General features: G+C 42.1%; 1 protein-coding gene across 9 annotated transcripts; it reads left to right on the top strand.

Annotated features, from left to right (window-relative positions):
• Positions 1-65: 65 nt before the first annotated feature.
• Positions 66-8284, top strand: LOC106749275. Of its 9 annotated transcripts, XM_014628582.1 has the most exons (6): positions 2381-2917; positions 3108-3353; positions 4610-4844; positions 5016-5034; positions 5643-5747; positions 5916-8284. In XM_014628582.1, exons 3-6 carry the CDS (start codon positions 4659-4661, stop codon positions 6098-6100), a joined length of 495 nt encoding a protein of 164 aa, XP_014484068.1. In that variant the 5' UTR covers positions 2381-2917; positions 3108-3353; positions 4610-4658; the 3' UTR covers positions 6101-8284. The 9 variants fall into 9 exon arrangements, with proteins under 9 accessions (XP_014484113.1, XP_014484101.1, XP_014484086.1 ...); XM_014628627.1 differs by lacking the exons at positions 2381-2917; positions 3108-3353 and adding an exon at positions 66-90; XM_014628615.1 differs by lacking the exons at positions 2381-2917; positions 3108-3353 and adding an exon at positions 92-177.
• The last annotated feature ends 2547 nt before the right edge of the window (positions 8285-10831 follow it).

Genomic DNA, 10831 nt, shown 5'->3' with positions numbered 1-10831 from the left:
CGCGTTAGTCAATCGCGCATGCCGTCAACGGCGGCTCGGCGCCGACGACGACTCACACGTGCCGTCACAAACGGCAAACGGATGACGATTGTACGACGCAGTATAATACACTTGCCCTATTGTTAAGATTCCTACTCGTCTCAACTCTGCAATTCTCTACCTCGCTTCGTTCTTTCGGTATTCTTTTTTCTTTTTACTTCGAAGCGCGGATGCATCGTGTATGAATCCATTTTGTTCCGCTTTAAAAATAAAAGGAGAGAGCGCAGCTCAGCCGCTTAGAATTAAATCTTTCAAAGCGAGAGGGATTAATTTGAGTTTCGCGCAAAGTATGCCCAGCTACTTTCGAACGTTGCAAGCTCCCGAAGAAAAGGAGTTTCTGGAATTATGTTCCCTCATCTTTGAGATACTCAGGCATACCCCGAACGCTGGAGGAATTTCTAATTAGAACGGAAGTCGGACATTCTAGAACGTCTTCCTTCCATATCTCGTTCAACGTTTAGATTATATTTTTTCTGTTAAGAGCTGAGTCGGTTTTCAGATATGACTCACATATGTGTGTGTGTTGAATATAATATATTTACAGATTTTCCTCGGAAATGTTACAACGAATTTTTCTAATAACATGAACAAAGAGAGGAAGAGTAAACGTTTTTTTAATTTACTTGGTCGATAGATTTAACAATAACGTTTCAGTGGTGTAGATTTTACAGTGAAATAGTAATATCACTGATAGAAACTAGTAATTTCCAAGATATGATTTTTCGCAAGGTGAACGTTGTATTTGTATAGATACTAAACGCAGGTGCTCGGAGAAAGACCTGCTGCGAACGAGGTAGGTGAACAACACGTGTGTGACGTGTGTACGTGGTGCAGAACGTCCGCCGCAAAAGAAGAAAAATGCATGTTGGCTGTAATCGAGTGGCAAGCTTCATCTCGGGGGAAAAATTATTCAGCGTCGCGATCATATTGATCCTCTGTCTATTAAGCGCGTCCGTACTATATTTAACAACGTCTTTCCGAACCGACATCTTTACCAAAGCGTGTTTTGCAAAGGGTGAGCATCGGAGGACGCATGATTTTTCCTCTTCCATTCGACATTCGACGATCAAGCGCGTCATTATGACGAGGTTGAGCGACTCGGAAATGTACTTAGAGAAGTTGGCGTGAAACACAACGCGATTACTTATCTTACGAGGAACTAACACTTGGCACAGTGCGTGTCGCTAATTGCGACCAGTTGACATCAATTATGAAACAGCTGACAACGCGTGTGTGTGCGTGTGTGTCTTTAATGACGTACTAAGTGGAACGCGTTAAAAAGCTCTCGTCTGTAGCTCGCGTCAAGGTGTATTGTGCAAATTTGCGCGTTGTGATCTTCTTAATATGTTGTACAGGAAAGAACCGAGGCGCACAGCTTCGGATTAATTTTAGAATAATGCTGCGGAGTGGCAGGTGCGTCGTCATCGTTCCGACAGAATCTGGATTCAACAAGTACCTCACGCACGGATTCCGCGTGTGTCCGACCTCAAACTTATGTGTACACATATACGCTCCAACTAATCCCGGATAGACATTTCGGTACATTGTCTGCTTAGTGACTAGCATAAGTACGTTAGGACGCGTCTGCATGTAACAATCATTTCAGTCAGTATATAATAGAAGATCGTCTGATGCCGTGAAAATTACGGCAATACTGTAGCAATATTCCGATGCCATGAATATTACCGCTTATTTTGTCCGACGCTGATGGTAATATTTTACTGAAAATATAATGAAATTATACACGGGGAAAATAGTTTTAAATCAATGATAAATATTCATATATATAAATAAGAAGATTGCAATATTCTTAGATGTCTTGAATTGAGTATATTTGAATTAATACAAATTCAATCAAATCAAAATTAAAAATCTAAGGTTATAATATTTTTACAATATTTTATAATATTTTTACATATATGAGAATATCTATTATTGATTTAAAACTAATTTTTTTGTTTCATATACTAAAATGTATTTTAATATCCGTATATTTGAAATTCTCTTTCAACTGACCTCATTTTATTATTATTCTATCAATATTTCAATAAAAATTCAGTAAATTTTACATCCGATATTTCAAAAAAATTATTACTTTCCAACAGTATAATTTCATAATATTACATTAAATTTCATAAGGAAAATTATGATTCATCTTGAAATATATTCAGTAATTTTTCTATAATTTTCATTTTACTTTTCGCCGATTTCATAATATTTTTAGCAAAATATTCCCATTAGGAAAAAAAGAATGCAATTAGTCCGGAGTTATTTTAGTAATAAGAAATTAATATTTTGACTAAAATTATGGCATATTAAATGAACACTTCTTGAAATAAGCGTATTTTAATAAACATGTTGCGCTATATTATAGTGACATCACAAAGCATACATGAAATATTTGCATACTATGTTCAACGTTTCCATCTGGAATAATTCAAACCAACGGAAATTAATATCAAACGTGTTAAATGTCACGCTGAAAGTTTTTAATTACAATGAAGAACGTGTTACCATGCGTGACATGAATAGCGAGTATCACGCGACGTAGAAATCAGCGGAACCGAGTCGATTTTCAGACCGCCACGCATAGCGATAAGCAAGGCGCGGAATGGAAGGTCAGTTGCGGATACGCACTTGTGCGCAATTTGCGCGGAGAGCCGGGAGAGCAGATTCAACGGTGACATGAACTCCACCCTCCGCCTTCGACAGACTCGGGAGTTCGCCAAATTCACGTCAGTGTCGTTTACTCCCCCTCGACACGAGTCAACATTTCGGGCTACAATCGCCAATCTGGTGACGACTTTTCCTCAAATTTCACCTCGCTCGCAGTCAAGCGGCGGAGATAGCGCGCGGGTGGTCGCCAGATCCGCGCGAGGTAAGGGCGGTAAATACTCTCTAGTTCGCATGTGCCGGTCTGTAAATATATACGTACCTATGTGCGCGCATGTATGCACGCGCATGTGTACATATTCTCTCAGATAAGAGGTATAGGCGAAGATATAAAAACCTAATAGCTGCATGCCCCCGACGCATGCTCCGTTTCGGCTGGCTGGGGTGATATCCAGTCGGGTAAGAGAGCTTCGGCTGGTAGCGACTCGCGTCGATCATTACCTGGTGGAGCGCGACCCGGACAGCAGGCTGAGCGGACGAGCTGAAAGAAAAAATGACGGGATCCCGGTCGTTCCGCTTGCGAACCGCCCGTTTGACAACGTAGTCATCGCGAGAGAGAGAAAGAAAGAGAGAGAAGGAGAGAAAAAGAGGGAGGGAAAGAGAGAGAGAGAACACGAGACTTCTTCGTCGCTGCATGTCAGGTGAATACATGCTTGTGGAAGCAGGTACGAGCTCGCGAATTCGGAGGACTCGTCGCTACGACCGGCGCCAGGAGTAGCTCGTCGCCAAATCCGGGCCTTTATCAGCGATTAACAGTCTCGACCTCGGCTACTCCGCGCCGGCCTTGGCCGGCGACCACGACATCGTCGGCATCCTCAACGAGCGGCGATACACGCGTGTATATACTGTCGTGGTGCGTCAGTGAGTCAGTGTGTGCGCGGTGAAACACACACCACCTGTGGCATATCCGTCGTATTTACATTGCGGTCTGTCATACGCGTTATCGGGGGGATCAGCGACGGGAGAGCGGTAGCTGGTCCCGCGGATTCCCAGAATACCGATCGAATCGATGTCGGGATTTGAAACCCGGCGTAATTTCCATTTCGAGGTCTCGTTTACCAGCGATCCGCATTAAGACGATGCGAAAGGTCCGCTTGATGAAGGACTTTATAAATGCACGGTGAATCGCAGGAAACGCAGTAAAGTCGGAGAGACGTTCGCTTTAAAAGTATAGAATCGATTTAGCCATTGATCGTGTGAAGCGGCCGGCATGTTTATTAATGGTGAGAGACAAGAGCGAACTCGGAGCGATGATTTGTGTCTTGTTCTATTTAAAAAAAATCCATAACACGCGCTTAGCTCGCTTTCGTTGAGGAATGGACTTCGATTCGCACGCTCTTTTCTGCGAGTTTACTCGAAAAAGAACGTTTAGTTGAATTTACCCGACGATGAACGAACGCATTTTGTTTGAGGGGACCCGATTAATTCGGCTCTTATAGTCAGAGGTTCTGTTTTCTTTCGGCTTGCCTTCAGCCAAAACGCGTTCGGTTTGTTTACCCATTGTCAGATAAATTCAAGCAAACTTTTTTTCCCGTACGAAATTACGCCGTTTTCAGTCCCCTCGAACATTGACCGATAATACATGCTCGGAAGACTCGAAGGTGTGAAGGGTCGATCGCGGGGATCTCGAGTGAATTATTATCAAGCCGGTGATCACAGAGGGAGAGAGACGGAGAGATAATTGAGTCTATAATTATCCGAGTGCTTTCGTCATCGTGTCATCATAGTGTCTAGGTCATCGAGCCTTTATTTAGTAAATCGTCTTACTTAGACCGTTACAGTCGGCAAGCCGTTAATCGGACATTCGCGACGTCCGTGAGTTCCGAAATCAATTCGGTCGCGATTCAGGCGAGGGTGTTCCCCCGGTGTTTGATTGGAATTAATTTTATTTGCGAAGGACTAGGGCACGAAAGCCGCCGTCGTTAATGACATTTTGATCCGGCCGGATGTCCATCTCATTTCGCTCCGACGACATGGACGAACACGAGAAGAATCTGATGACGGGGACGTTGGAGCAGAGGAAGGAGGCCTTCAAGGAGGACGAGGAACTCATGAGGGAGACCACGAAATTCATCACCGATGTGATAGAGACCGCCGCCACGGAAGCCTCGAAGAGGAAAGTTCAGTCGGAGGTAATGAACCCGCTTGAACTCGCTCATTCAAAGAGGAAGAGTTTCGGAGCGACGTGAGAGCCGAAGACAAACGCGTTATTAACGACAGACTAAATCTATTTATCGCCTATACATAGGGATTTCACCGTTTCGCCGGGATCAGGTGTACAACGCTGCCCTTTTGTGTTTCAGGGAGCTGACGCAGGCGAAGGTAAGTTGAAACAAAAGGCGAAAGAAAAGAAAAGAAAGATGCGTACAATCTCACCTTTCGATTTTCACGAAACTCAAATATTCTCGCACGCGAGGCTGAAATATTCTCGTTTTACTCGCGCCGGCAGTACCGAAGGGAGAGAAGGTGGATATAAATAAAGCAGAAAATATTATACTCGGCGCAAAATCGCGAGAAAAGGAAGGAGAGGTAGGCAAAGAGTAAACAAGATCGCGATCGTGATAAATAGATCCGCTAGATTTCACATAGAAATGGCTATAGATCATTAGATAGAGACAGCAGGAATAACAAAATTGATAGAGAGGACGATCGATAGACGAGCGTAGATGTGTTTGTGTGTGTGTATGCGCCGACTGACTTAGCGAACACGCGCGTTCGAATCAATGAATAGCACGCGGGTGCTGCTAATTAATCGAAGGTATCGCCGGTTCGTTGGATGTTTTACACTTACGCTTACGCTCGAGTAACATAGAACCACCTTGCAAGGTAGAACGCGCAGCATTACATTATAATTACCTTTTTAGATTGATATTTATATTACACGCTGGCTATATATGCGTGTGCGCGCGCGTCTGTGTGTGTTTACGCAGGTAGTAGATTGAAGGGTGGCGATACCATCGCTGGCTGGAACAACCGAGCGCGTGGATTCTGCAATCGTATTCTGAACGCACTCTGCCCATGCTTCACCAATCATGGTAAATCGTAGAGTGAATCGCCGTGTAGTGACCGCTACGCTACTGCCAGTCCTTAGCGAGAGTAGTAGTTTTGCATATTGCGCTCTCTCTCTCTCTCTCTCACTCTCTCTTTCTCTCTCTCTCTCTCTCTTTCTCTCTCATCGTCATGTCGCTTCCACCACCGACCAGATTGCAATTGGACATCCTCCCATACCACCTACAGGCAGGCCGAGAACGAGTCGACCTCACCATCACCGATCAATTTGATCCGATTGATCATCCCGAGAGATTTAGTTATCTCGTTAGTCGGTGTTAATCAAGTACCTCCGTCGATCGTTGTCGCAACGATGCTCGGATGTTACTGCCCCGTTTGAAAGAAACGATGAGAAAACGAGCGAGTTTTCGGATTGTCCGATCGTTTCTCGACGAATCATATCCGACCACTCGACCTCTCGATGTAAATATTACAATATATCGAATCATCGTCTCTGTTTCTCTATCTTATAGGCATTCACCGACGAGATTTTGCCGACGAAATAGCGTAACATGCACTTTTTTCTCCTTACGCAAGATCGTTTGTCTGTCACTGGCAAATCCATCGGACGGTCGTTTTACGTTTAGACACCGCTCATCCGAAAACCGTTCACAGACCAATCAGATTAGTAGCAATTCGGCATGTTTCATCATCGAGCATTAAGCACAACTGGAAACGGCAGCTTGCATCGGAACACAGCATGCCTGAGGACAACTTAGAGAGGGAAAGTTAATTACCGGCCGAATGCTGAAAGCGATACTCTTCGAATATCTTCGATATCTCGGGGATGTCATTTCTGTCACTTGGCTTGGATTTTTGACTTCGATCAGAGAGCGCGAATACCGAATAGGACTGGAATAATCACCGTTTCGGTTGATTCTTATCTTCCGAAAAACAATTTCGAGACTAGCAGAATCATCAGCTAGACTGTGGCTGAATTTTTTCGATCGATAACAGTGAACTAGAAAACGGCATATTCGCGATTGCTTATTCCTTTCTCGGTGTTTTCGCTCTTCGATCTAAATTACTGCACTGAGAAAAACTTCCATCGGATAAACTGATTAAATGCTGTCCGATTGTTATTTTTATTGCCCGATCAAGTGATGAATACTTTTATCCGATAAAAATATCCGATCAAGTTACCGATGCGGTTACCGAAATATAATCGGAAAATTAATCGCTTTTTGTTTATATCCATTGTAATTTTCATCGAATAAAGACACGACTTGATCGGACATCGCACTTGATCGAATATATATATATATATATATCCGTTTGTTACTTTGCAATTGGATTACCCAATCAGATGTGATCGGACATTTTTCTCAGTGTGGGAGGAAAAAGAGAGCGATAGCGAGCTACGGAGCGAAAAGAGAAAGTGGGAGGATGCAATCGCAGCTTGCGCATCGGCAGAAAAAAAAAAAACTATGATTTACGATTTGCACACCGTGCGCGTTGTGGCTGCGAAAGTAACGCGAATGGCGTGGCGCGTTGACTTTCCATTTCATTGACGGAACCTTTCTCGCAAGCGAGCTGGACGTTTTCAGAGTGCGTGCTAATCTCTTGCATCCCGAACATCGCGACGGCGAGATAGATAACGGCCTGCGCGCTGGTACTTGCATGCTACAAAACACTAAAGGATGTGCAAACATAGGCGATACATAGACAAATGGATATGTATTCTTTTCCTAGAACTGTTCGCCTGGACTCCGTACCGGTATCGCTTCACAAGACCTTAACCGTTCGATGACTTCCGGATTTTCAGTTCCGTCGTGCGAGCTTGCGATTGACGCAAATCAAACGTAGGATTAAGTGTCTCGTTGTCAATTCGATCTCGCGTCTCACTGTCACAGGCCGTCACGGAGACGTCGCTGACGTATGCTTGAAAAGAGAAAGAAAGACCGGCGTGATTTTTTCTAATCTCGATGTCGGTTGGTATTGGTCAGTACATGTCGGTAGAATCGTCGCGGCCGAAGACGAAAGGATGCTGTATTAGCGTTTCAATGGAAAATACAAGTGTAATACGTGTAATTAATTGGACGCGCCTTGTTTCGAGGGAAAGATGCGTCGCGCAGTTCGTTCGGATAGCGCAATAATCGTTTTCTTTACTCCGACGAAGTACAAAACGACCGTAAATATGTCACGTGTTAACTGTTAGGTATGCCCTTCCGATTCTATGAGTTTCTCTGATAAACAACAATGTCGCGATAATGTCGCGACAATAAACAGTTTCTCGTGTGTATTCGCAATATCAAATTCGTCTCGATCGAGCAAATGTGCGAAAGGGCGATCTTCGCACGCAGATCAGAAGAGCGTTTCGCACGGAGTGTTTCGGTCGTTTTACCGTTTCCTCTGTCCTGGTTAGTAAAGTGACGGTATGTGCACACCTACAAAGCTAGTTTTATATCGCGTAAAGATTGGAGGGATTGTGTTCCGAAAGATTAGTAAGCAGTGTACAGCTGAGAAGAAGAGCGATGATATGAATTACATGGTGAAATCTTATAGAATAAATAATTTAGAGACTTCTGATGTTTGGTGGAAACAGTAAAAAAAATATAGAGATTCGCTGTGTCGCATCCATATTCCGGTTACAGATTGCAAATTCAAAATTTATAATATGTTGAATGTGTTCAAGATATATATATATATATATATATATATATATAAATTTTATCTAATAAATTCAGAGACAGTATTAAGCACAGCAATAACATGCATGTGATTGTAATTAGAAATATTATAGGCGTAAATATCGTGTATTTGGATGGTTTCGGATCAATTCGTTTCCCTTGAACGTTGCTTTTTTGCTAAAAGGATAACCGACTGACTATACATTTATAACGAATATTGTGCTCTTTGCGTATATACGTACACTGAGAAAAAGATATCTTCATATTTAATAAATTTTATTGTATCCAAATCAGTTTCATCATTGACATGCTCCAAAGAAACTAATGTTTCAACTAATAAATACGATTGTTAAACTTTTCAACGAATACATATCTTTATCTTAAATAAAAAATTTGTTTGTAACGAAAGATAATTTTCTTATAAAGAAACTATTTGTTTCATTTAACATATTTATTGTAACCAAATAATATATTGTAACCAAACAATATTTTATTTGGTTAAAAAATATTAATTCAAATAATAGCGTTTTTTATATTAAATAATAAAGCTTTTTCTTGAATGAGATTCTATTAAATAATAAAGCTTTTTCTTGAATAAAATTTTTACTCAAACAATTAATATTTCCGTATATGTTGTTTCTATGAAACAAATTTTAGTCGAATAAATAGAAATGCTAAATCTAAAGAAACCCTTTTTCTCTGTGTATGCATTCGTAGAATGTCCAGAAAATTAATATCGAACATATTGCGTCTCGTGTCAATTTTGTCAATATTACTTTTGGCTCGAAAGCTGTTGAAGAGGGTTCCGCTACAGATAAGCAATATACCAACGCCGCTGATATCGCTTGTTAACCGCACAAGAGAATCCGATCAATAGCGTTAGTACATGGAACTGTCAACACATGCATGTCATCGTCGCCGGAAATGTGAAAACGAGCAGTATTATTATATTTATTTCAATAGAAGTCCTCCCGTGGATACGTGTGGATATCTCTGTGGAAAGCTCGTTAAAACCTGTCGAGGAAGATTATCCGAATATGTTGATGACGTTGTACATAACAATAGGGACGCGAATATCGTAACCGACCGTAAGTTTTTCAGCGCGTTGTGCGTTACCCGTGTTACTCACTTTGAATGTACCTGTATCGATCAATCAATCAGTCATCGTATACGTGCCGTAAGTCGTTAGATTTAATTGAACGTAACTGTCGTTAGACACACAGGGTATTCCGGAAAAGACGCGGCGTCCAGTTTCCACCCGATGCGAAATGCGAAATCGAATTCTCGTCGGTCAAGATCGTCCGGGATGAAACTCGACTTCAGAAAGAGAGATACTTATCCAATGATACGTCGAGATCGCTCGCGCCTTTTTCGAGTATCCTACGTGCGATCTCGCGATGTCAAAAGATCAAATTACACGAAACACGTGACTAACTCTCGTGTAACTTTGCTCTGCTGCTGCTACTGCTCCGCTACTGTTACTACCACCACGACTACTATCAGCGTGTAGCCGGGGATGACTATACTTCGCCGTTGAAACCGGCAGGACGCTACCGAAAAGAAAATCAATAAATCCAACGGTCCCCGGTTTCCATCGTGAATCGCATTGCGGAGCGTGTGCCGTCTACGTATTTTGCCCGCTGCGGGATTAACGAATGCATGGGGCGTTCGTCATCACCGTTTTCGTGAGCCACCACGCGCGCTCTTTCGCCTTTACCACTTGAAATCGTTCGTCTGTACGTGTGCAATTGAACTCCAATCATAATGCGCGAGGACATGCCAGGAGGTTGCGGGGTCCAAACACGTCTTATTTTCACACATATACACAGGTACACATGTGTAGACGTGACCTACACACACACACACGCACTCCTAAGCTACACACCGTACATACATGCATAAATACACGGATTTAGCGACAGCGAATGTCACGGATAATTTTGCTGAACGTTTCTCGTTGTATTCACTAACGCGAGTATCTCCGGAATAATGAGCGTAAGTGTGAGGGAAGTACTTAACGTTGCCTATTTAGATGTATAGCGGGATCAAGACAGTGTGTACACATGTATATCAGAAACGAGTGACAATCAAAACGCATGAGGACGTAAAAGTTGTCATGATTATATATATATATATATATATATATATATGCGTTAAAAATAGAGATTCTAACAAAATTAAATATCGTGACGAAACTTTGTATTTTGCGTTGCTGGAACACCTAAGAATATATAAAAGAAATATATATTACATCGCATTGTTACATCTTCATAAATATATATATATATATATTTATATATATATATATACATACATATATATATTTCTCTCTTCTATCGCGCGTAATACATCACGAGAAGAGGAAACCTGCAAATTAGCACAGCGGCCATTGATGAACATTGAATTGCCGGATACGCGTGTGAAGCAAAATTACTCTATCA

The sequence above is a fragment of the Dinoponera quadriceps genome, unplaced genomic scaffold, assembly GCF_001313825.1.
Source record: "Dinoponera quadriceps isolate SergipeBrazil2010 unplaced genomic scaffold, ASM131382v1 scaffold37, whole genome shotgun sequence".
Classification (NCBI taxonomy): domain Eukaryota; kingdom Metazoa; phylum Arthropoda; class Insecta; order Hymenoptera; family Formicidae; genus Dinoponera; species Dinoponera quadriceps.
This window is presented reverse-complemented; position numbering and strand designations above follow the sequence as displayed.